Here is a 27420-nt window from a genome sequence, read left to right as displayed (position 1 = left end):
TGTTCTGCTTCTATGTCCTACTCAAGTACTGGACTTGGACACACACACACACACACACACACACACACACCCCCCTCCACCATTTTAGGAAATACTTGACTGATTGTTGGGAACTTTGATCCCCAATGCCATCACGTGGAAAATTCAGAATTCAGGGGCTAAACAAGCTAGTGCCTTGTTCCTCTGAAATCTGATGACTCTACTTCATGTAATGAATTGAAGGGGATAAGATTTTACACTGTTCCAATTCCCATTATGCCACATGAGTGTAGCTGGCAGTTATAAGTTCTACAAATAGGACAATTCCCCCCATCCTTGCTCCTAAATTGACATCCAATCACCTCAGAAGTAAAGGCAACACTGAGGAAACATGTCTCCTAAAGTGGATTACCAAGCACTGTTAGCACAGTGGTAAAGGCCATGGAGACAGAATCTGACATGAGAAAAGAATTTCAGCAAAGACTCCATAGGGGTCATAGTCAGATTCCATGAAAGAATACCTCTTGTTCTCACGCAGACAACAGGGTGAGGTACCTAATCCAAAGCAGTAATGTGCGGTCTAACGAGTCTCAGTCTGCTTCACAAGCATTCATTAACAGTAAACTTCAACTTCCCAGAAAAAGGGAGTGCCTGCTTAATGCTGTGGAATGGGGCAGGGAAGGTGGGGGATGAGGTAGGACACTAGGGAAAACGGCAGAAATCTCCACCTAACCTCTAGCTTCATCTTTCAATCGCTGAACAGATTCGAGGAGATTCTCTTTCTCATCAAGCTCACTTTCCAGAAAGGCATTTCTTTCAATGGCCTGATTCAACCTCTGCTCAAAGTCTTCCAAAGACATGATAGTAGCTCTGGATCAAGAAAAAAAAATTACACATAAGCCCACACTGTCCAGCTCATTAGATCAAAAGATTTTAGCAAGGTTGGCCAAAGAAACCGTGCAAGTCTTTCTTCCAAGAAGTAATGTTTCTGTATCTTAAACATTCTCATGCTAAAAATAAACCATTTCACTTTTTCCTAAAAAAGTCCGAAGTGAAAATCAAACTATTTTCATCCGCCTTACCGTTTTGCTCTCTCCAAGTCATCATTTGCTTGTTCTAGCTCCCTGATATATTTCTGTAAATGATCTTTAATTGCCTTAGTCTGTGCAAGGTCATCTTCTAATGCAGAGATCTGTCGGTAGTCTTCGGAATGCTGCAGTTCAAACTTTTCCTGAGAAATGAAACCAATGCCAACATGAAAGATTTAACATTTCTGAAAAAGCGCATTGGCTTTTTCTTTAAAAATAAAAGTCAATCCTGCAACTACTGTTGTGGTTCCTTATCCAAATAAAGTTATTCCAACCTCTCTCCAGCCAATAAATGAAGACAATATTGACCTATTTCATTAGGCACTTTGATTGTCTAGATCATACATCATTAGCAAAGAATACATTCTCCTTAAGACCTTTTCTGATTTCTTTGTTACAGCGTATTTCCCCTAAAGCATGAGGAATTTTAAAACTTTCTTTAACCACTAGGATACTAAAACTTGAAGGTCTTTACCTTTTTGGAACATTTTAGGTAATCCTTTGTAAAAGCAAGATATAGATCTAAGACCTTTCCTTCTAACGGTCTTTTTGTCTCATATGATCTAATGATAAGTTCAATTAAAATTTGAGACCATTTTTCTCTTTTTAAAAATTCACAAGCTATCTACCCAAACAAAATAAAAAATCTGCCTCTTAATTTTTCTCAAAATCATTTCCATATAATCATGGCAAGTAATTTGCAATCATCCTGAAATCATTGCTAGAATGAAAAAAACACCTATGTCTCATGTACATGGACAAAAATTCAATTTAACTTTTTGAAACTTTTTTTCCTTTGTTGTGTAAACAAAGCTGTTTCCAGAAATAAATAGGAGTCAGTGTCTGGGAGCATCTTAAGTGATGTAATGATGAATAGGCCAGAGAGTTGTGGAGAGAGCCACTCTGAAAGAACATCTGAAGAAGATGCATATTGTTCAGAGTGAGAAGAGACATTTGACATCCTTAATGCTTTTGTTTCCTTTGCTGCTCGGTTTCCTGGCCATAAGCAAAGACATAGTTTAGCCAGTCTTCATCTCAGTAAGTTACCAAACCAAGAAGCACAAGGTGATGTCACTTCCTAATGACAAAGCTATCCACATTGACATTCCCAAAGATTTGATGTTATCTCACTTCATTTTATTGGGAGATTCTTTAAAGTCCTTAACTGGGAAACAGAGGGTAATGAATAACTATGTAGTACGTTCTGACAGAATCCTGGACAGTTAACCTCCTTTCAAAATATGTCCTGAAAGAATACAGGTTTGTAAGCCATTTCCCATATACTTACACATTTAAATCTTTTCTCTTTTGAAAAGGATGAACAAGGGAGAATGTTGCTGAAAGGTTGTGCTTTCATTTTGTGCTAATTATAATAAACTGTCAGCTGATGCAGCTATCAATGAATTCTCTGTTTCTTCCCTTACAGGGTTTTATATTCAACTTGTGATGAATAAGTCAATTGTCAGGAAGTCAGCCTCAGTTGAATGTTTCTATAAGGTGATTTACAAATGAGTATTTGTTGATGGTATTTTAGTACAGAGGGGTTTTTTTTTTTTAATGTCCAAGTTATTTCTACTTCTTCTCCCTTCCCACTTTTTAATGTTGGCATATTCTACAATGCTGGCTTTTGGGGATTGGTCTAAGTAATTCAATCTTTCATGCTTGAAAGAGTTAATAATAATAAAGAGTTAATTCAGCACCAAGCAATTTGCTTTACATCTGGATTACTGCAACAGTCATCTGGTCCTCCTACTTTCTTTAGGTGCTTAAACTATTTACAAATACCTAGCACACGACTATAAGACTCATACTCCCCTGCTTAATAACCTACCGTAATAGTTCCCTGTTGCCTACCTTATCAGGTCTAAACTTCTCTCTGCTCTGATTTTACAATTCCTCATAACCTGACTTGACCAGTTGGGATTAGAGATTTGCAAGGTAGGCAGCAGCAAATCCAATCTAATGCAACAAGCATTTATTAAAAACACCTATGAGGTACAAAGCACTGTGCTGGGTGATAGGGATATGAAAACAAGGAACCCCACCCCCACCCCAAGGGCTTCCTTCCTACTAGAGATAGTAGGTAAACAGATTAGTACATATTGGAAGTATGAGGATCGAGGGGGCACAAATAAGTAGAGGGTTCAAGAAAGGCTTCCCACTAGAGTTGGTACATTGGCTGAATCTTAAATAAAGCTAGAATTTTTAAGAGATGGAGATATGTTCCAGATTGGAAAAAATTAGATTTTTTCCATAGTACACAAAGGGGAATAATGTGAAATAAAGCTGGAGCTGGAAGGAGAAAAGGCATGAATATTAGCTACAGTGAAGAAATGAGCAAAGGAAATGAAGTCAGAGAGCCTGGGTTCAAGGCCCAGGCCTGCCCTTTATTCCTTGTGGGACCTTGGAAAAGTCACTTCTCCTCTCTAGCTTTTCTCATTTATAAAATGTGAGGGCTGGTCTCAGCTTCACTGTGTCTAGGAGAGTTCAGTGATTTAGTCACAGAATCTGGGAAGACCATATGCTAAGTGGAGGTAGGCCTGAGAGCCTTCTACCCTCTAAGCACACATGGTCCAAGAAACAGGCCTACCTCCTTGGCCTTTTTTTTCCAAGTAAAGGAAGCAGAGTGTTCTTGGCAGTGGGAATTTGAGGGGTCTAGAGGAAGCCTTGATGTCCCAGTGTTCGAAGTAGTCTTTCAGTATTAATACCCTGAGGAGTATCTTTTGGGACTCCAACCCAGAGGATAAGTCAAAGACGACATGAAACTGGTGGGACCAACGCCACGCAGTTAAGTTTTGAGCCTACTTCCCCCACCAGAGATCAGGGTGTAGAGGAGAGGATGGCCCAGAGATGTTGGGGGAAAATGCCTGTACTTTGTTCTTGCTATTTCTTCAAAGTAAACATTTCTTTGTAAAAGCTAAAAATTAAAAATAAAATGAGGGGTTTGGACTACATGACATGAAGTCCCTTTCAGCTCTAACTATAAACTAAGAGTTTGTATTTTTTCCTAGTGATAAAGAGAGCCACCAAACTTTCTATAGCAAGAGTATGGCACAAAGTTGGGGCGGCCAGGTAGCACAGGGAGTATGAGCACTGGCCTGTAATGGGTATGTAAATTTTTAAGATCTTCCCTGCCCCTAGGCTAAAGCACACCTGGAGCATATTTGACTGATTAAAGTAAGCTTGTTAACCCATTTTGAGTTGCTTTCCTTTAACAAAGCACATCCAAGAACCTGTCTTGGCAGCAAACCCTGAGGGCGCTTGGGGTGCTTGCTGCCACAAAATGGCATCATAAACAGGATCTGCAGAGTAGAAGGAAAGTATGGGGACTGGGATAATTGTTTGTTTCCCAGTTGTGGTAGCTGTGATTCTGTGGAGCCATGGACCAGGAGAGAAGAATGGCCTGCATGCAGACTTCGCTGAGCTGAGAGCAGGAATGGTGAGCTGCCTGCATCGGGACCTGGGCAGAAGCCAGGACCTGGGCAAAAGCCGCCACCTGGGGGAGGAGAAGGAGCCCAGGAGTCCGGAATTCAGCCACAGGAAAAGATAAGAACTGAGGAGCAAAGCAGGGGCACTGAGTGTGTTTCCTGGCTGCATCCCACAGTTTGGGACCCAGGGGAAGGATGGACTTGTGACTATGGTGGGTGGGATGAAGTGCCTTGGATCTCCAGGGACCCCACCTTGTTGGTTTTGTTGCCCAGCCCCCTCTCTGTGCTTGGAAGCTGGGGCTGGAGCTGTGTGAGGGGAAGGACACCCCTCCCCCCAAGAGAACTTTATTTGGACTCTTGTTTTGAATTGAGGTGATAATGCAAAGTACTTTGTGTTTGTTTAAGGCCCAGTGGCCACTTTGGTAACTTTAGTTCTGTATCTTGAAAGTCTGACCTAAGAGATGTTTAGTGCTAATTCAAAAGTAAATTGACTATGCTATGGGCATGAAAGATCTTCCGCCGAATGTAATGGGAATGTAAATTTTTAAGATCTTCCCTGCCCCTAGGCTAAAGTGCACTTGGAGCCTAGGGTGGGAGGCTTGTTTTTCAGTAGATACTTCTTGATTGGCCAGTGGGTCAATAAGGTTGTTACATTCTCTGAGCCAGGAGAAGGCTATATAAGCCCTGATGTATAGCTTTGTTTTGGGGCTCACTTTGAGAAGTGTTCTGTTTGAGGGGCCGCCAGGTGGCTCAGCGAGTAAGAGCACCGGCTCCTGTGTCGGGATGACCTGGATCAAATCTGGGCTCAGATACTCAGCACCACACCCAGAAATAACTTGCCGTGTGTTACTTAACCCGGATTGCTTTAAAAAAAAAAAAAAAAGAAGCGTTCTGTGTTTTGACCAGACACTGGGAAGACGGTTGTTGAGAGCGCTGCGCCCCCTTCCCCCGGCTTTCAAAAACCCAGATGTTGATTTGGTTTGGATGTAATGGTTGGACAGTTTGGAAACTGTCTACTTGATCTGTTTCTCTGTCTTGATAATTCTGTCTGTATACTCTGAAGTTCGGGGTGCTGACCTTTTTCCCCTGAACTAGTTAACAATACATATTTGACTGATTAAAGTAAGCTTGTTACCCCATTTTGAGTTGCTTTCCTTTATCAAAGCAGATCTAAGAACAAGTGTTGGCAGACACCCTGGGGACCGTGGTTAGGAGTTAAGGCATGGATAACAAGCCCAAGGTAGACTGAGAAGCAGCAGGCACAAAGGAAGGAGAAAAAAAGCAACAGGGTAATGACAGCATGAGAGAAGACAGAACACCCAGGAAAAGGAGGAGGTAATCAACAGGGTCAAATGCTGCCGAGAAGCCAAGAAGGATGAAGACCAGATTTAGCTGTTAAAAGATGTGATGGCTTTGGAGAAAGCAGTTTCAGCCAAATGGGTTGAGAATTACAAGAGAGGAGAAGCAGAAGTAGAAAGGTGTAAATGGCTTTTTTGAGGTGTTTGCTTATAAAAGGGAAGAGAGCTATGTTTATAGTCTGAGAGGATAGTAGGATCAAAAAAAGATTTTTAAAATAACAGTTAACAATAGCTAGCATTTATTTAGCACTTTTGGGTTTGTAAAGAACTTTGCATAAATTGTTCCATTTGATCCTTACAATAAATCCTGTAAGGTATGTGCTATTATTATCTATATTTTACAGTTAAGGAAAATGTGGCTGAGAGATGAAGTTACTTGCCAAGATATACAGCTGACAGAAGTGTCTGAGACAGGATTTGAACTCAAGTCTTAAGTCCAGCACTTTCTACATTTCCTAAATTCAGCACTTTCTACAGTTAAGCCAGGTATTAAACTCCTTGAGAAAGGAGGGAAGGAGGAGAATGATATGGGAGTTGGTTATTAACTGAAACCCGGAGCTAGAAAGGGTGATACAGATGATGGAGTGAACCTCAAAAGAATGGTAACAGCAGAGGAAGGGTCTGACAGTGGGTAGTAAGGAACAAAGGATATGCCTATTTTTCCTCCTTACTCAGAGGGGAAGATATACCCATGACTGGAGAGGGCATCTGCAGTTGTGTATCTTTTGCAGGGGGAGCCAGATTTCTGTTGAGTTCAAGAAGGTGGAAGGAATATAAGTGAAAGGGCTCCAACTCAAAGAAAAGTGTATTAACAGTAAAATGTAAGTTATTCCATAGGACATGACAGCTGGGGATAACACAATAGAGTCAAAAGAAAGGTAAATGGCTGAGGTGGAAAAAAAATGAAGAATCAGATATAATAAGCAGAAGAAACACCTTTGCGTTTATGGTAGGTAGCCTAGCATTTGAATTAGGAGGGAATTTGTTAGCCATAGGTCAGGGATATTCTAAGAAACACTGTTTAATATTACTTTTTATAAATGTGCATGATTCTTCAAGCTAGAAATTCTGCTCTCCATAATATGTATTTATTCTGTGATAAATCAGATTGCAGGGCAGTGAAAGTTCAAAACCTCAGGTGGGAAGTAACACGTAGGGGCATAATTTTCAGATATGTAGGGATGTAGCTGGCTAGGGCACAAAGCTTCCAAGCCCTATCTAACCTTATCCCATCATTCACCCAAAATGTACCCTCCATTTCAAGGAGATCGGGATCTGTATATCCACAGCTCCCACCCAAGCTTGTTCCTACCAATGTGTCTTTGCCCACTTAAAATGCTCCTGTTTCTTCAACACCTGCAAAAGATTTCTGTTCCATCTTTTTTTCTTTTTTTTTAACCGATGCTTCTTTTTGTTTCCCCTGCCCAGGAGAACCCTCTCTTGTAACAAAAGAGAGTTAAGAAAAGGCAAATCAGCCCATTGGTCAAAACTGACAACATGGGACTCCAGTCTACTCTGGACAGGAAGGCCTCCTTCACCAACAGTCCTCTGAAAACACAGCTGGTACCTAAATGGATCTGTGGTCATCTCCTTCTTACCTTAATTGTTTCAAGCTCCATGCGGAGCCGGTTATTTTCTGACAAAAGATCCCGATTCCTGGTTTCAATTTGTTGCAACTGAGTCTCCAGCTCAGCTTCATATTCTCGGCTTCCCTCTTGGAATTCACGCAGTTCCTCTTGTGTATTTTCCGCCCTAAAAAAGAATTCCCAACCACTAACTTATATGTGGATATCTAGAACTTTGTGGAATAATTTAGGACCACTCATCTTCCTTTCTCTAATCTCGTCCCCAATACCTGAAATCTTAAAATGTCTTTAAGTGAGTAGAAAGAAGCAATAATCCATGGAATAAAATTTCCCCATAAAGATTTGATTTTCAGAAGACATAAGAGCTGACTTTTGCATACAGCCTTTTATGGTTTACAAAACGCTTTGTATTATTTGATCATCAAAACAGCCATGAAGTAAAGAGTACAGCAATTTACCTATTTGGTTGATCAGGAAACTGAGGCTCAGAGACACTAAGCAACTTGGTTATAGGAAGGTTACAGAACTACTAAATGACACAGACAGGAAATTGAACCCAGTTCTTCTGACTCCAAATTCAGGGCTCTTTTCACTACATTATATATGCTTAGAACATGATACTGAGGAAAGCTCATTTTCTCTATTTTCAGAATTGATGGGATACTGAAGTAGCAAACAGTCAAAGAATCACAGGATGACAAATTTAGAGCTGGAAGGAACCTCAAAGATCCAAATCCAATTTCATTCATTTTACAGGTGAGGAAACTGAGGGCCAGAGAAGTTAGACGGCTTGCCTGGGGTCAGACAGCTAGTACTTTTCTGAGGTAGGATTTGAACACAAGTATTCTGACTCTCAGTCCAGCACTCTAACCACTACGCCAGTCTATAAGTAGTTAAGATGGTGGAGACATAATGAGACAGGATCAGTGGGGAAGTTTAATAACTTACCGTTGCTTATACTGTATAGCTAAGTCTTTCCAGTAGCTAATTTCTTCCTCCTCAGAACTGAAAGTCTTCCTACCCAAGTCCTCCATGGTAAGAATATGAGGATAGTTCTATTACTTTCGAGGCATACTACCTATAAAGAAAGATTCAGACATTACATGCACTTAATGCACAATCTGTAGTCCAAAAGTCCTAACAAAATGCTGCCAGGGAAATAATACTTAAAGACAAAATAAAATCCAACAATTACCAGAGTATTTAGGGCATACAAAATATTAATGTATTCAATATAGGGACTAATGTTGCTAACTTCTATTAATGATCAGTAAATTAGATTTTGCTAAGATAATACTTTCTGTTGGCATTTCTCTTCTCAACGCAATAATTTGTTTCTTAGCTTCATTTTAGGCTTTATCTACTCACATTTTTCTCACCTATTTCTCTTTACTCCCCAAATCCTAAGGAGGGAATATGAGGGGGAGTATTTCCTCCACAAAGATCCTCACTCTTACTAGTAGCCTCTCTGGATCTTAGTGCTATTAAAAAAAATTTAAACTTTGGTGAAAGTTAAGAAAGAATGTTTTAAAAAATATCAATAGTGGTTTATATCTCAACTGTGGGGAGGCAGATTAGATTGTTTCTGTCAGCTATTAATAGTTCCTGGTTCATCCTTAGGGTGGCAAAAGTAAAGAGTAAGGCGATTAATTAATGCACAAGCATTTATTGAACCCCTACTTTGTAAGCACTGTTAGGAGCTGGGCAAACAAGTACAAAGAATGAAACAATCCTTTATTCTCCAAGAGCTTATACCCTAATGAGGGAGATAAGAAGTCTGTGTATAAATATATATAGCATAAATATAAAGTAAATAAATACAAATATATACAAAAGGAGTTAAATACAAGATATTTGGGGAGGATATTAGCAGTTGGAATCAGGAAAAGCTTCATGCAAAAGATAGTGCTCGAGCGGCTTCATAAAGGAAGGCAGGCTATCTCGGAGGTAAGAGGTATGGATGGAATACATTTCAGGCACATGAGATGGTTAGTACAAAGGTACTGAGATAGGAAGTAAAGGATTGTATTGAGGAATAAAGAGATAGACCTTTTGGCTAAATTGCAGAGTTTAGGAAGGGAAAGAGAGGTTGGGGCCAGGATATTTTATCCTAGACTGTGATCTTTTTAAAAAAAATATTCTAAGAACTACATTTCAATATAATTGGTTTCTCTGTAATTTTATGTATTTTAAAACATTATTCTGAGAGGGAATCCACAAGCTTCACCAAACTTCCAAAGTGGTCAATGACACAAGAAAGATTTGAGAGGAGGGACACATAGTCACATCTGTGCTTATGGAAAATTATTTTGGCAGCAGGGTACAAAACAGACCTAAGTGGTGAGAGACAAAGTAGAGAAACCAATGTCATAGGCTGTTAGAATAATCTAGGTAAAAAAGGGCCTCAACTACAGTGGCAGCTATGTGAATGGAGAGAAGGGATAGAAATAGCAAGATCTAACAAATGCCTGGATATTTGGGGTGAGGAATAGTGAAGAGTCCAGGCTAATGCTAAGGTTAGAAAACTGAAACATTGGAAGGATGGTGTTACCTTCAACAGAAAGTGGGAGATTTAAAGGAAGTTAAGAGGAAAGATACTGAGTTCAATTTTATTTTGGTTTTCTTGGTTATTTTTTTTTGCCTTTTGGAGGGGGGAATGAAGGGCAATTGGGGCCAAGTGACTTGCCCAAGGTCACATGGCTACTAAATATGAGGCCAAATTTCAACTGGAGTCCTTGAGTTCAATTTTGAACATGTGCAGTTTAGAATGATTCCTGGGCATTTAATTTGAGATGCTGAATAGTCAAATGGTGACAGGGCCTCAAGCTCAAAGGGAAAAGTCTGGGGCTGGATATATGGAGAGAATTATGACTCATTCTCATAGATATGATCTCTAAGAAGGCCCAGACACCAGAGTTATGAGGCATAATACTGATAATGAGCCAACAAGGGAGACTGAGAAATGGTGTGAGTAGGGAAGAAGCAGGAGAGAAGTGTCTTGAAGTCAGAAAGGAAGAGAGGGCGGTCACCAGGGTCAAACATAGCAAACAGGTTGAAAAAGATGGGAACTTTGCTGTCTTGGGGAGTGCTGAGGAATGGAGGGAGAAATATTTGGAACTCAGAATCTTATAAAAATGAATGTTGAAAACTATCTTTACATATAACTGGAAAAAATAAAATGGGAAAAAATAAGGGGAAAAAAAAGGATGAGAACTAAAAAAATTACCATTTAGAAACGATTGGTAATTCTGAAGAAATTTCAGTTGAGTGAAAATAATCTTTTTGGTGAGTAAAATATTCTCAATGCTTAAAAAAACTAATTTGTTTTTATTTGGGGGGAGGGAGAGATATATGAATTACAGCAATAAACCCTCAAATTTGTTTGTCAGTCCCATCTCCTCTCCCTTTCCACACTACTGGCTCTCTTTGGGTCACCGGTTACACTAGATCTAGATGATCAGATCTCTGGGGGACCAGATCACATCCACTAAGCATTAAGCAGACTTGATGGTGCCCAAAACAGTGCTCAATAATTTCCTTATGGAGGACAGGGATTGGACCTTCGGAGGAAACTCCTTGTACCATTGTAAATAGTATGACATCATTTCTATAACTTAGTGTAAGAAAGTTGCCTGGAGGCCTGCTGCAAAAATATCATATAATTTAAAATACTGACAGAAACAATTTTTGTTAAAAGTTGGAAAGGACCCCAGAGGCCAAATTGTACAATCTATATACAATCAAATAAAACCCACAAACATGACCCCAAAAAGGAAAACGTTCTTTCCGGAGCACATTTATCAAGAGTCCCGTTTTTAGGTGTCAAGCCTAAATCTGCCGTGTTACTTCTACTCTCCAGGCTCCTAGTTTTGTCCTCTTAGGCCAAGCAGAACAAGTTTAACCCTTCTTAGCCCATTAAATACCTGAAGACAGCTGTCTGTCTTTACTTCTCCAGTCTAACTGTCCCCAGGTTCCTGCAGTGGAGTTACACACGATGTGAACCTGAGGTCTTTCACTAGACTCCCTGCCCTCTTCTAGCTGCCTGGCAGCTTACCAATGGTTTTCCTAAGGAGCAAGAAATAGTAGGGTGGGATTGTCACTTTCCTGGCCCTGAACACTTCATTTTAACTGCCTGTAGCAGCAAGCACCCCAGCGTCCCCAGGGTGTCTGCCAACACAGGTTCTTGGATCTGCGTTGTTAAAAGGAAAGCAACTCAAAATGGGTTAACAAGCTTACTTTAATCAGTCAAACATATATTGTTTACCTAGTTCAGGGAAAGAAGGTCAGCACCCCGAACTTCAAAGTATATAGGCAGAATTATCAAGACCTCTAGAGAAACAGATCAAGTAGACAGATTTCAAACTGTCCAACCATTACATCCATACCAAAGCAACATCTGGGGTTCATCAACATCTGGGTTTTTCAAAGGCGGGGGGGCGGCACTCTCAACAACCGGCTTCCCAGAGTTTCATCTGATCAAATCACAGAACACTTCTCAAAGTGAGCCCCAAAATAAAGCTACACATCAGGGCTTATATAGCCTTCTCCTGGCTCAGAGAATGTAACAACCTTGTTGACTCACTGGCCAATCAAGAAGTATCTAGTGAAAAACAAGCCTCCCACCCCAGGCTCCAGGTGCACTTTAGCCTAGGGGCAGGGAAGATCTTAAAAATTTACATTCCCATTACACTGCCAAATCATATTGTTGACTCACACTGAGCTTGCAGTCTACTAAAATTCCCAGATCTAATTTTTGGATACCTATTAAATTTTAAATTAAACTTAATACATCAGGCCCAACATTCTAGCCTGTCCAAGATCTTTTTGGATCCTGACTGTTATTCAGCAAGTTAGTTATCCCTCCTAGCTCTATGGTATTTGCATATTTGATAAGTATGCCTTCTATGCTTTCATTGGAGTCACCAATAAAAATGTTAAAAACACAGGCCCCGGAGCATTCTGCTAGAGATTTCCTTCCAAGTTCAAGCGCAATCCTAAAAACATAACCAAAGAGCAGGAAGGGACTGGAGTGGTCATCAACCTCCTCACTGAGGTGCAGAGTGGTTAAAGTGACTGGTCGCGGGTGTTGCAGGCAGAGCTGAGATTCAAGCCCAGGTCCTCAGATTCCAAAGCCACTGCCTTAAAAGTGAACCATTAATGAATGTGTTTTGGATCCAACCATTGAAGCAATTCCAAATCCATCTAAACTGTATTATCGTCTAGCCCACACCTCTCTCTTTCCCACAAGAAGGGAAATGGAAGCTCCTCTGGTGTGCCTTGTTCTTGATGAACCTATGCAATCTCTGTGATCCCAGCTTCTTATTTTCATGTTCTATCACCATTCTTTGAATACATTCTGGAATTTTGTCAGGAATCAAAGACAAGTGCATTATCCTACAGTATGAAGACTATTCTCTTTCTTTTTAGAAAATAGGGATATTTTCCCTCTCCATTTTTGGGATACGTCTCCCATTTTCCATGATGCTTTGAAGATCACTGCTGATGGCTTAACAATCACATCTGCCAGTACCTTAGGATGTAGTTCATTTGGACTCAGTCACTTGAAATAACTGAGGAAAGCTAAGGGCTCTTACTATCTCCCTACTTATCTTCAGTTTTAACTCCCCTTTAGCTATATTTGTTCTGTCCTTTCCAGTCCAAAGATCAGTTTCCATAGCAGAGAAAAGAGGAATAAGATAAGAGTTGAATAATTCTGCTTTTTCTCAGTTGTATAAAAGGACATACTTTAAAACATGGCAACAATTATCAATGCCATCTTAGAAGTGGACAAAAAAATTAGACTAGATCACAATATAGATTCCAGAAATAGAACTAAATGTATACAAGTATATTTGTGTTCAATAAACAATACAGATATTAAACACTGGTAAAAGGAATCATTGTTCAAAATACTGAGAAAACTGGATATAAATACAGTGAAAAATAAACTTACATCCTTATACTATGTATCACAGCAACAAGGTATGAAAACAATCAATTAAATACACATCAGATTGAAACACAAAAATTCATCTTGATTGTAGAAGATGGATAACTTATCTCTTGATCAAATGAAATAAATTAGTGGAGACAAGGAAGATTTACTTGATTATTAAAATATCTTAATACAATGAAAACTATAATAAACTATAAAACGAAAATATTTTAATGCAATGAAAACTATAAGCAAATTAAACAAGTTAACACATTAATTTTTGCCAATGTTTGCATCAAATATATTGGATAAAATTCTGGCCAACAGAATTTATAATATATTTATAATAAATTGATATAACACTTAAAAAAAAAGAGAAACACAAATCATAAAGAATCACCAGAAAAAACGCTCAAACTCAGTAATAATAACAATATTGAAAAATAATCAAAATATGCAAAGCAAATCAACTCCGGGATTAATATCTCAAATTCATCAATATATCACAGAAAAAAAGAAGAAAAGAAATCTTACAGGTTACGGGGAAATAGGTACTCTTACAACTCCTGGTGAGTGATATGGAAAACCGATGCAATCTTTTAAAGGAGCAACCAAGAAGCACATAAGGAAAATTACAAACCTCTGACCAAATAATCCTGCTACTAGGGATACATTCCAAGGATTTTATTTTTAAAAGAAGAAAGAAAGAGCTATCTGGAAAATGGTTATTTGTAACAAAAGCTAACTAAAATAAGCTTAGACAGACCTGAACGGAATGAATTACTACATTACACCACCATTAAGAATTACAATTATAAATAATGCAAAGAAATAATATAAGCTACAATACTAATCAAAGAAAAAAGAGCTAGGAACATATGCACTAACTCTCATATGCACGTGTGACCAGACAATCAAAAATAATTAAAAATCATACAGAGGTAACTGACAAGTGGTTATTTGTGATAAAGCATATATTATTCTTGTGAATCATTTGAATAGGTTTAACTTTTTAAAGTTCAAAATAAAAAAAATTAACAGTAAAATGAACATGTGAGAAAGAACTAAATAGAATAAAATAAATGGCTATGGGTGAAAAAAGTCCCCCTTCTGGCCTAATTCAAATCCGTAAATAAACATGAACTTTAGTAGAGAGCTGATAAGAAAAGGCTAGGAGATAAAGCATGTGGGGCACATAAAAGTACCATTATGATAAGGTGTGTTTCAGAGTAGGGTTTCCTTTTCAGGGGATGCCATGTGTCTCAGCAAGTGAAAACATAAAAGTAGATCCTAATGTTAAGGTAAAACCCATCTCTCTAGTATTTCATAACCTTGTGGATTGGAGAAAGGATGAAATCAAGGTGTCTCTGGGGCAAAAATCCTATAGGGGTGAGGTCTTTATTACAGCCATATATACACAAAGTACAATCACAGACTTTGGGACTTGGTAAACAGAATCATGGGCCTTGTTACAAAACACAGTGCCTTGCATGTGGTGCTTAAATGTTTTAGCTGAGCTGCCATCAGTCAGCACAATTGTTTAAACCTGAAGCTGACAATGAAAATAGTTAAGTGTAAATACAAATCAAGCATTTTCATATTAAAAAAGAAAAAAAAAACCTTTGGGAAAATCACACAATGCTGAGAGAGGCAAGCAACAATTCAACTTTCTTAATAAATATCTTAATAATTTAAGATTTTGCTATTTGAAAATAGCACAGAACATAGTGACATCGAACATTTTCTGTTCCCTGAAGCAAACAAGCTCAATAAAGTTCAAAGACTTGTTCCTCCAGCATGTCTTATTTATTTCTTATATAGCACTATCTGGGTGATGTAAAGCAATTTTTTTTTTCACATTCACACAAATAAAAGTGAGGCTTTTATTCAGAGAGTTCTATTCCACAAATAAAAATAAAAAGATAAAATTGCTTCAGATTCCAGGAGGGGCTCTTAAGCTCAACTCCCTTTGTATATCCTAGTGCCAGACTGGCTATAAACATCTCTGGCCCAAGCAGCCAGAAACGTACTTAATCCAATCTTATTATCTTGAGTCATTTTCCTTGGATCATAGGATCAGACTTAGAGCTGAAAAAGACTTGCCTTCGATCCTACATTTGCTGTTGAGAACTATGGCATACTACAGAAAGAGATTTTTAGTTCTATTTTAAATGTGAATAAATTACTAATCCCAGAAGGAAGACATATATATATATACATATATATATATATATATATATATATATATATATATATGTATGTGTAAACCTCACACACCTCTGCTTTGACAAAGAGAAAGATCATTGTTTTTTAACATATAAAAGTTAACCTGCCAAAAAAACCAAGAGCAAACAGGGTCCAGAACCATGGAAAAAGGAGATATTCTGACTGAGGCAGGACTTTCCTCCAACTGTCCTGAATCAAAACTTCCAGTTTTCACATGATTTTTACTTGGGTTATTTAGTCCCAGAACCAGTTAAGGCTAGAAGGAAACTGGAAGTTGAATCCACTCACTCCATAGCTGACACCCAGAAAAGTTAAGTGTTTTGTATGAGGTTACACAGAGTTAGAATGGCAGAACAGGAACTAAAGCTCACATCTTCAGACTTTTAGCTCAATCTTCTCTCCAACTAAATGCTGCTATTAAATTATGTCATTTTTCAGAACATATTCCTGAGAAATTCTAGGTAGTTACAGTGAGAAAAAGTATCTGCATACAAAATGCATTACAAATCTGCCATAACATGCAAGTAAAGGAGGAATAAAATTGGAACTAACTCCACCAGAGTATTTTATGCCAAAAAAAGCCGTCATGTAACCTTCATACAAACATCTGTTTTTGCATGCAGATTTTTGCTTATTATGTACAAGGGTTACCTAACCTCCCAGCAAACTGAATTTAAAAACAAATTCTGGGTATACCTCTGATTTCAAAACACCATTAAAAGCAGAACAAGTTTTAAACACATTTTCAAGTTTCCTGTCAATACAAAAAGTCAGCACAGAAGGTCCCTGACAATACAAAACCATGTAAAGCCATAGGAACTGATGTCACCTTCCCCTTCCTCCATATTCTCCCTCCCTGACCCATCAAGCACAGCTTCTGATTAAAACAAATGAAGAAGGGAGCAGAGAAGAAAGTAATGGTAAGGAAGTTACTGTCAAGCACCTGTATGATGTAAGTTTCATGATCTGCAGAAGTGACATCATTGGGGTCAGGCCTCGCTTCAGTTTTGATTTAAAGTCGATATTCTTTAAAGCTGTACACAAGATCTATCATATGCAGATATACAAAAAGGATATATACTTTCTTCAATATGAGGAACTTCCAGTGTGGAAATTTCCTCCTATGATTTAGTTACTAAGTTCTAGGGAGTAGGCTAAGAGACACAGAGATTAAATGACCTATCCAAGGTCATACAGTTCATGTCAGAAGCAGGATCTGAACTGACTCCAAGGCTAGCACTCAAGAAGACCTGAGTTCAAATTCAACCTCAGACACTTACTATATACCAGGATGCCTCTATCATACTATGAATAATCTTCCAAGGAGTAAGATTGCAATATAGACCTAGACTCAGTGAAGTAAAAAAAAACACTCACGGTATAAAAATCTCTCAGGAGAATGAACTGGGTTTTAGGAATCGTTCTCTAAAACAAGAATGGCCTTCTGTCAGGTCAGGAGCTTCAAAATTTCCTAAGCACAATTTATTTCTACCTAACATTAAATGCAAGAGGAAAAACCTGATGAGGCAAACAGGTATGAAGGTGCTGGGGAAGTGACCTTCAAAAATGTCTTTCCACTGAAGGCAGCTAGGTGGAGCAGTGGATATGCAGCAGGCCCAGAGTCAGAAAGACCTGTTGATCAAATATTACCTTAGAAAACTTACAAGCTAGGTGACCCTGGGCAAGTCACTTAACCTGTTTGCCTCAGTTCTCTCAACTATAAAATAGGGATCCCAACAGCACCCATCTCCCAGGGTTGCTGTGAGGATCAAATGAGATAATATTTATAGAAAGTGCTTAGCTCAATGGATAAAGTGTTGAGCCTGGAGTCAGGAAGATCTGAGTTCAAATTTGACCATAGACACTTACTAGCTGTGTGATTCATAGGTAAGTCACTCAACCTGTTTGCCTTAATTCACTGGAGAAGGAAACAGCAAATCATTCAGTATCTCTGCCAAGAAAATCCCACAGACAGTATGGGCTGTGGGTGCAAGAAGAGTTTGACACGACTGAACAAGAAACACAGTATCTGACCCATGGTGGGCCTTCCATCGATGCTTGTTCCCTTCCAATGACTCTTGGCTATTTAGTGCTCCATGACTCAGACACAGATCAGAGAAAATCCACACTAGAAGAATGGGTTTCTGCTAAAGTGCAGTTTTCAGTTGTTCATCTGCTGTCCAATATCCAAGATACATATTCATGTATACTCATATATTTGAGACAGAACACACACTGAGTTCTCAACAACGTTATCCACCCAGCTACTGTCTACACTGTTTACATATCACAGATAAATTTTATCCACTTTTATCAATGCTGACGAATCGACAGATGTGAAGTTTATAGCAACTTACTATTCTGGGGCTAACTATTAATGAACTTAAGAACAAGGCTCATGGTGGGCATAAATAAGTAGGCTGTAAATATATTGCCTATGATAACATGTTCTCAAGAAGGGGAAATATGTATGACCAGAAAAAGGGCTAGTCATGTATTAAGAATGAGAAACAGATGAACAGCCTGGGTGCTAGAATTGGTAACCCTGGATAGTAAAAGAATCAGAGGGAGATATCTAGCACATTGATTGGATGCTCTATAAAAGATTTATGAAAAGCCATGGGCAAGAAAATGAAAAGGAATAGAGGGTTTTCATCTGCACAGATATGGAGAGATGGGAGAGAGGACCCTCACCACAAGGGAACCTAAAGGGGGTCGGTCAGACTGGTACCCAGGAATCCTGGGAAGGATCCTCCCCATGCATCAAAATTTGCCATAAGATCTACAAGCACAGTGACATAAGCTCCAACTCGGCCACACTCCACAAAAGAACACTTTTTTAAAAAAAGCTAAAAGAAATATCAGGCTAAAGATAAAGACGGCCCCAACTTTGTGTAAAACACGACAAAGGAACCGAGGAAGCTCGAAACCTTCAGGGGCATCTCTTCCTTGATCTCATTCAAGATCAAGGGCTCTTAATCTCGGAAGGTATCAAAGTAGGGGGGGGGGGGCGGGGGAGGGAGAAGTCCTGTATCTTTATTTCAATGAAATCGATCCCCTTTGTCATTCTGGCATAGTTTGCATTTAAAAGCGTTTTTTCGGAAGAAGGGTTCACAGGCGTCCCAAGACACAAACCGGAGCCCGGGAGCTGTGGCTGCTCCCAGAAGGAGGACGCGAAGGTGCCGGAGGGGTCCCCGTGACCCCAGAAGAGTCACTCAACTCAGGCTGGGGCTGAGATCGTTTTCTCGTCCATCCAGCACCACCCAAAGTGCTGTCTAGGGGAATCTGGAACTGCCTGCCGCAGAGACGGAGGAGGGGAAGGGAGCGGGGGCCGGGGGGCCGGGGGGCGAAGAGCGCGCGGCCCTGGCAGGAGGGCGAGGTGGGGTGTGGGCGCACGGAGTTGGGAAAGCGAGGCGGAGAGGGGGGAAAGGGCGGGGACACCCACTTCGGTCGGCGAGCCGAGGGAAGACGAGCCAGCAAAGGCCGCTGGCGGGGGGGGGCAGAGGTCCGCGGCTGCCCCCGGGCCGGCTCGGCCCGGACCTACCTCCCCCCCGGCCCACACCCCGCCCCGGGGTCGGGGTCGGGCTCCTTCCCACTCCCGCGGCCAACCGCTGCACTTACCCGGGCTCCGAGCGGCCGAGGACTGGGCGGGAGGGGCGGGAGCGACGCGGCCCAGCCCGGCCCGGCCCCCGCCCCCGCCTCCCGGGCCCGGGGCCGTGCCTGCCATTGGCGGCCTCGCCGCGGGATCGCGACCTCCTCCACCAATCAGCGCCGCTCAGCGCCATTTGGAAACTTTTTATCTCTCTCCCCCCCCCCCCCCCCCCCCCCAGCCCTGGGGAACGCGAGGCCGAGCCGGGCGCGCTGGGGGCGGGGGAGGGGCCAGAGGCCTGCAACGTGGTTGGCTCGTCCCGGCCTTACCTGCGGCTGAAGTTGAACCGGAGGGGACGTCGTGTTTTACCACCGCTGGCGCCCAGGACGGACAAGGTCCAGCGCGCGGACCGGTCCCACGCGCTGTCCGTCCAGCTCTCCTGCAAGAACTGTGAACTTCAGACGCGCCCCCTCCGGAGCTTCGATTTCATGCACCACCCACTAGTGCCCAGTCAGGGGCAAAGGTCCGGAGCGGAGGTTAACGCGGGCGTTGTTCATCGGAAGGATCACCCACTAGGGAGCTGGGTGGTGCGGTCCATAGAGCGCGGGGCGTGGAGTCAGAAAGAGCAGAGCTCAAATCCTCGTGACCCCGGGCAAGTCACTTAACCCCGTTTGCCTCAGTTTTCTCATCTGTAAAATGAGCTGCAGGAGGAAATGGCAAACCGCTCCAGTATCTTTGCCAAGAAAATCCCAAAGGACAGGATTGAAATGAGACCACTATTCTCTCTGCACCAAAGGCAAAACAAGTCTGCTTCCTCACCTCCACCCGCTCCTCCCCTTGGCAAATCATCCACCCCTCTTCTTTGGTGACGGGCTGGTTGCTTTTCTCTTAATTATACTAGGCACTCGAAACTTTGGAGATGCTCAGTATGGCGAAAGGACCGCTTAGGATTGGGACACAGATCGGGCTTTCCTCCTAATTAGATTCGGAACAGTGAACAGGTCTTACCTTTCTGGACCTCGTGTTCCTTAGGGAGAAATTCTGGACCTCATTTTTGGCTCCGAACCTGTGACTTCACCGGGGTTGGGGACTCCCAGGGTGGAATCTCCCCGAGGTTAGACTCCTTGCTAGTTACTTAGTGTCGGAGCGCTGCCTGGGGAGTGGAGAGGTTAGGGGATTTAGCCGAGGTGGTAGAGAATCTGTCAAAGGCAGGATTTGATGATCTTTCAGGTATAAAATTGTCTGTATTTAGACTCGTCCTTCTCGTGTTCCATGCCCCAAGCAGGTCCCGTGGGTTCTTACCTCCCCTGCCTTTGTGCTATACCTGCTAATATGCCATTCTCTCCCATCAAACCATCACTTTTCTTTCCTTCTTTTGGCTTTTCGCAGGGGGGAAGGCAGTGACTTGCCCAAGGTCACAGGGCTAGTACATGTTCAATACTTTAACCTCTTTGAAGGTAGGATCTTGGTAGAATTTTCCTTCTGTCCTCTTCTACAGCCCTTATGAAGGTCTGCTAAATGAATGAATAAATATAACAGAAGAGAGAAAACCTTAACATTAGTAATTTTCTAAATCCGTAAGTGGTTAAAATCATGCATTTTTTCAGTATTTTTCTTATACCTTTGGGCCTCTGTAGTTGAGAGTTCTTTGTTTCTTTTCTTTTCCATGGGCCTCGGATCATGATTTATTAATTCAAAATACTAACACCAAGGTAAAAAGAAGAGAAGGCTGCTATAGAAAAAGCTCCTTCAGTGCTAGCTAGGTAAATTCAGCAGTCAGCATTGGAGCAGAAGGCACCTTATCTCTGCAATGATCTAATGAGTATACTATAAAATCGAATTCATCCAGACTTCATTCATTTGTAATTTCTCATAAATTTTAACTAGAGGCTGACTGAAATTTAACTTTGTTTTATGATAAGGGAGTTTACTACCTAAATGAACAGGGTAAACAAATTGTAGTGGCATGTTTATTCATTCATTGAGACCTTTGTGTACAATCAATCAAAAAGCATTTTCTAAGCACCAGTTACTTGCTGGAACTGTGCAAGGCACTGAAAGAGATTATGAGATATATAGGTTTTTCCCTGAAAGGAATGTATCATTATAGAGTAGATGAGATTAAAAAAAACAATATTCAAACACTGATAAAGAATTTTTCCCCACTCCTGAAAGCAGGGCTCTAAGAAGCTTAGCTCTCCTGGGAGTTGCTGTTTATTCACTTCCTACTTAACAAACATTTAATAAGCTCCTATTATATGCAAAGGACCTTGCTAGATGCTTTGAATAAAACAAGGAGCTTACAATATAGTATGGGAGAAATTTAAATAACATAAACACCAGTAACTATGGCATAATACAAACATAACATTTGGATGTGAGAGTAGGAACAAAGCATAAATCAGAGTTTAAAGGAGAGAAAGATCTCTTTTGATACGAGAGATCAAAGGAGACTTCCTGAAGGAAATGGCCCTTGAGCTTGCTTGCCTCCATAATGAATAAAATGGTCATGCTATAGAGGGGGAGATGTTCTGTGAAGAAAGGTGCTCTTGGAGTCTGGACACAGATTGAAGCATACTATTGTCACTTTATTGTTTTTCATATTTTTCTCTTTTATTCTGTTTCTTCTTTCACAACATGACTAATATGGAAATATACTTTACATGATTGCACATATACAACTTATGTCAAATTGCTTAGGAAGCAGGGAGGTAAGTAAAGGAGAACATTTGGAACTCAAAACTTTATTTTAAAAATGAATGTTAAAATTTGTCTTTACATGTAATTGGAAAAAATTGATTTATATAAAAATATGTAATATATATATAGCTGTGCATACATATATGTAAAGTCATACCTCAAGCTGCTTACATTCTAACAAGGGAGATAACATGTAAGTAACTATGTGCATGGAAGAGAAAGATAGATAATAAAAATAATATATAGTGTATAATAACATAAACAACATACATTAGTATTATATTATATAATCTTCATATATTATATTGGTATAAATAATATATAGTATATTTACATATGATATTAGTATATAATATATGGTATATGTAGTATAAGTAAAAGATAATCCCAAGAAAGACATTAGCAGGCACAGACTGGAAAATGCCTCTTGTTGGGGGCTTTGAGCTGGTATTTTAAAGGAAGTCAGGGAACCGAGAATCTGAGAAGATCAAGGAGAACATTCCAGCCATGAAGGACAGACAGCCTGAGATGGGAGATGTAGTATAATTGTGTCCAAGGAACAGTGAACAGATTAGTATGGTTGGATTGTAGAGTTGAGGGAGACTGGGAAGGTGGGAATGGGATAGATTATGGAGAACCTTAAATGCCAAACAGAGGATTTTGATTTTATATCTGATCCTGAAGAGAGGAGGAATTAGAATTTATTGAATGGAAGGGCAAGGTGAGGTGAAGGTGGTGACATAGTCAGCATGCTTTTTAAAAATCACTTTGACTGGGGCAGCTAGGTGGTCCAGTGGAGTCAGGAGCACCTGAGTTCAAATTTAACCTCAGATACTAGCTGTATGACCCCTTAACCCTGACTACTTAAATACCCCTCCCCCCCCCTCCGAAAATGACTTTGGCAGCTATGAGTGGAGGATAGATTAGAATAAGGAGAAACTTGAGACAGAGAGAGCAGTTAGAAGGCTATTGGAATAGTCCAGGCCTGAGGTAATAAGGGCCTAAACTAAGGCTGTGGCTGTATGAGTGAAGAAAAGGAAGATGCACGTGAGAGATGTTATAAAGGTAGAAACAAGATATGACAGCAAATTGGAAATATGGGGTGAGTGATAATGTTGAATCAAGGATGACACCAAGAATGTGAGCCTGGGTTACTGGGAAGATGTTAGTGCATTTGACAGTAATAGTGAGGTTTGGAAGATTGAGTTTTAGGTGCCCATGAGATATCCAATTTAGTCACAAGGTCAGTTGTTGATGTGAGTCTATATAAAGTTCAACTGGATGTCCAGGTCTGGGAATCATCTATGTAGAGATGGTAATTAAATCCATGGGAACTAATGACATCACCAAATGAAACAATATGGAAGGGTAAAAGAAGGCCCAGGACAGAGCCTTGGGGGACATCCAAGGTTATTGGGCGTGAATTGACAAAGAAGACTGAAGAATAGTCATACAGATAGGAGAACCAGGAGAGAGCAGTATCATGAAAACCTAAAGAAGAAAGAATATCTGGGAGGAGAAGGTAATCAGCTATAGAGAGCTCAAGAAGGATGAGCACTGAGAGAAAGCCATTTAATTTGATCATCAGGAGAACTCTGGTGATTTTGGAGAGAGCAATTTTGGTTGAATAATGAGATGGGAAACAGGATTGGAGAGGGTTTAGAAGAGAAGGATTATAATCAGATAAAGGAATTTGGGAGTTTGTCAACATAGAAGTGGAACTCTTATAAGTGATGGCAAAATCATGGAAGGGTATGACTGTAACTGAGGTGGAGTAGAGGATAGCTCTGGTTAGTTGAGTAGACTGAGGAGATGGTAAGCTAGGGAGAATCTGCTAGAATGACAGCAGGAGCCGGACTAGAGAAACTGTAAATCATACGCTGAACTCAATGGAGGTTGATAAGGGACGATAATCAAGGAAGAAACAGCTAGGAGAGGTGTGGTAAAAGGCAGGTTGTATAGTTTGGATGGAGTAAATAGAAATCATATAGTAAAGAATACTAAATACTAAACAGAAAGAATACTAAAGGGGCGGCTAGGTGGCGCAGTGAGTGGAGCACCGGCCCTGGAGTCAAGAGGACCTGAATTTAAATCCGACCTCAGACACTTAACAAAAAAACTAGCCGTGTGACCTTGGGCAAGTCACTTAACCCCAATTGCCCTACAAAAAGAAAGAAAGAATACTAAATTTGGAGTAAGAGAATCTGGGTTTGAATCCCAGCTTTGCTGCTTGCCACCCATGTAACATTGGGTTTACTTAACAGATTCCTCATCTGTAAAATGAGGAAATTGAACAAGTTATCTTCTAATTTTCCTCCCTGCCCTAAATTTATGACCCTGTAAAAGAATGGGAATGAGCATTTATTAAGATTTCTATGATAATTTTATTATATATTTAAAAGGAATAGCAAGTTGAACATAATAGATTTGCAGTTCCATGTTGTTATATTTTTTTTATACTGTGTTATGGACATGCTTGTTTTATTCTATAAATTAAAAATAAAATAAAATTTTCAATCCTACTATGTGCCAGGCAATATGCTAAGCACTTTACAAATTTTACATCATTTGATACAGGAAATCTATAAATTAGATGCTGTTATTATCCCCATTTAACAGCTGAGGAAACTAAGACAGGCAAAAGTTAGGTGAATTGACCAGGGTCACAAAGCTAGTAAGTGTCTAAAGCTGAATTTGAATTTAGGTCTTCCTGACTCCAGGCCCAACACTGTATCCACTGTATCACCTAGCTACTTCTGACAGGGTAGTAGTGTAAAATAAATTGGAGTCAGATTGTGGAAGCCTTTGAATACCAGGCTGATTATGGACTTCATTCATGCCAGCACATTAAATTATGGTGATGCTGCTAAATGTAAAAGACCAGACAAGGTAGCAATTAGGACAAATGAACAGCAGGCATGGTATTCTAACTTTCTAATATGAACTAGCCGGCCGTCTTGTATAGTGGATAGGGAACCGGATTGGTCACCAGGAAGATCTTAACAGACAGGTAATGACTGATGACTCATGGGAAGCCATTTGCAAATGAGGCGTCTGTTTCTGGTTAAAACCATCAACTCATCAGAATGAAAGTCAGAAGTCAACAGCAAATTAGATGAAAGAATAAAGATTAAAAGAGGTTATGTACACTAGAACAGCACTTTTGCAGCACTGGGGCTTCAGGGACAGGAAGGTGAATGAATCAAACTAATACAGAAGGGGGTTTTTGATATACAGGATTTAATGGAGATAGCAATCCTGCAATCCTGTTTGCCTATGCACCTAAGACTAAGAGAATCATGTAAAGCTCCCACATCACTCTGCTAGCACTGTGTGGCAACCTCTTGTGAGTTATACTACCAGTATCCTGCTTCTTTAATGGGGGAAAAGGGCTTTCTGATAAGATATGGAGCTTCCAGGTTGGCCCCACAGTTGTAGCTTAGGGGAATTAAAATGGACTCCAACCAGAAAGGCTGTAGCTGGACAGTGTTGGAATGTTTCATCCTGTCATACCTGTGTCTAATTCTTCCTGTTTTTCCCATGATTTTTCTAGTCTAATCAAGCTACTTAATTATGAACTTGAGTTTTGAATGAATCTTAACAGCTTTGGTCAGCTAGAGAGTGATGAGACATGAGCCAATGATTAAAGAGTAGGTTGGAAGCAAGTTGTAAAGGCTGTAAATGTCTAAAGACGAGTTTATGTTTGATTCTAGGGGTAATCTGGGACTTCTTGAGTATGGTCTTTTAGATATAGTCAGGATATAATAATCTCACCCACAGAATGCTTTGAGCCAGGGACAATGTTCTGACTTCCTCACTCCCACCCCAGAATGCCAATTATTTATAGGTAACCATAAATTCAACATGTTCATTTTACTCTCTGAATCATTTTATATGCAACATTTGTACTCAGCATGAAGCATTTGAAATCATGAGATGCAAAAGTGATAGCATGTAAAATAAATGAGATGCAAAAGTAATATATGTGATTTTCTTAATCACTGAAATAAACATGACTTTTTAGCTATTTAGCTTCATAATCCAATAATAGAACATGCTACTCTTCTTAGATCTGTGTACACTTTCATAGTCATATGATACATTGAAAGGTATGTAAGATCCAAGATCTCACTGGGTTTATCTTTTGTTGACTGGGCGGGGGCAAGGGGGGGGGGGAAGCATTTCACAGAATCTCAGAGTTAGACAGTTCCTCAAAGATCGTTTAGTCCAACATGCACTCAAGCAAGAATTCCCTGTCCAGTTCATCCTCCACTCAGCCCTCCCCCTAATCAATAAACTCCAGTGGCTCCCTATTACTTTTAGGAATCTTGAGTCAAATACGAACTCCTCTACTTGGCATTTAAACTTTCTACAACCTGATGCCAACCTACCTTTGCAGGCTTATTCACATCATGTTATTTCACATACACACAGGAGATACACACCATCCCTTCTGGCCTTTATACTTTTCCTCCCACATGACATTTTCTCCTCTCTCTGTCTTTGCATCTCATTGCTAGAATGAACATCTTCACTTCCTTCAAAGGAAGGTATAAGGAAGAAGGAAGAAAGCTCCTCAGATCCTCCTAGCTGTTCCTGTCTCCTTCCATCCCCAAATCCCTTTGTATTTACTTTGTATGGGATTTATTAAGTGCTCAAACATGTACATGTTTCCACTGATAGAATGTAAGGTCCTTGAAGGCAAGGACTTTTATTTTTAATATTTGTATCCCCAGTGCTTAGCACATTACCTGGTTCATATTAGGAACTTAATAATTGCTTTTTGATCGGTTGATACAACATACCCCACAAGTAGTCAACCTTTGCTTAAAGGCCTCTAGTAAGCCCATACATTTTTTGTTTTTCAATCCTTCAGTCACGTCTGACTCTACATGACCTTATGAACCTATGTTTTCTTAGCAAAGACTGTGGAGGGGCTTACCATTTCCTTCTCCAGTGTGTCCCCATTTTACAGATGAGGAACTGGGGCAAGTAGGGGATTAAATCACTTGCCCAGGATCACACAGCTAGTAAGTGTCTGAGGTCAAATTTGAACTCAGATCTTCCTGACTTCCTGACTCCAGGACCAGCGCTCTATCCACTGTACCACCTAGTTGCCCCCATTATATTTTTAGATAACTTTAAATTGTTGGGAAGTTTTTCCTTGCATCAAGCTTAAGTTTTTTCCTTTGCAAACTTCTTCCCATTGCTACTAGTTACACATAGGCCAAGTGGAACAGATTGAAAACCTCTTCCACATAACAATCCTTTAAATACTTGAAGGCAGCTGGTATGGCTCCCCTCTAGATCTTTTCTTCTCCCATTTCTTCAGCATATCCACATATGGCTCAATCTTCACCATCCACATTGTCCCTTATTGTTTACTTTCCAGCTTATCAGTAGACTTCCTAAAATGCAGCACCCAGAACTGAATGCAGTACTCCAGAGGTAGTCAGACCAGGACATGCTGCAATGCAATTATCATCTCTCCTCCCAAAGCTTTGGACTTAGACTTTGTTTTCAGTTTGTAC

The 27420-nt window shown here is 40.3% G+C and overlaps 1 protein-coding gene across 1 annotated transcript in view; it reads right to left on the bottom strand.

The window, feature by feature from the left end:
- Nucleotides 1–19304, bottom strand: part of NDE1 (nudE neurodevelopment protein 1) — a 26579-nt gene extending 7275 nt beyond the window's left edge. The window contains exons 1-5 of the mRNA XM_069086494.1: nt 19222–19304; nt 8388–8517; nt 7452–7605; nt 1062–1210; nt 713–849 (exon numbers count right to left, since the gene is read on the bottom strand). Coding sequence (XP_068942595.1) covers nt 713–849; nt 1062–1210; nt 7452–7605; nt 8388–8473 — 526 coding nt within the window. The 5' untranslated portion in view covers nt 8474–8517; nt 19222–19304. The remainder of the gene's footprint in view (nt 1–712; nt 850–1061; nt 1211–7451; nt 7606–8387; nt 8518–19221) is intronic.
- Between the last annotated feature and the right edge of the window lie 8116 nt (nt 19305–27420).

The sequence above is a fragment of the Petaurus breviceps genome, unplaced genomic scaffold (genome assembly GCF_028583685.1).
Source record: "Petaurus breviceps papuanus isolate PSGF00001 unplaced genomic scaffold, PetGlider_PUasm1.0 118, whole genome shotgun sequence".
Classification (NCBI taxonomy): domain Eukaryota; kingdom Metazoa; phylum Chordata; class Mammalia; order Diprotodontia; family Petauridae; genus Petaurus; species Petaurus breviceps.
Note: the sequence above shows the minus strand (reverse complement) of the source record. Positions and strands in the feature narration are given on the sequence as shown.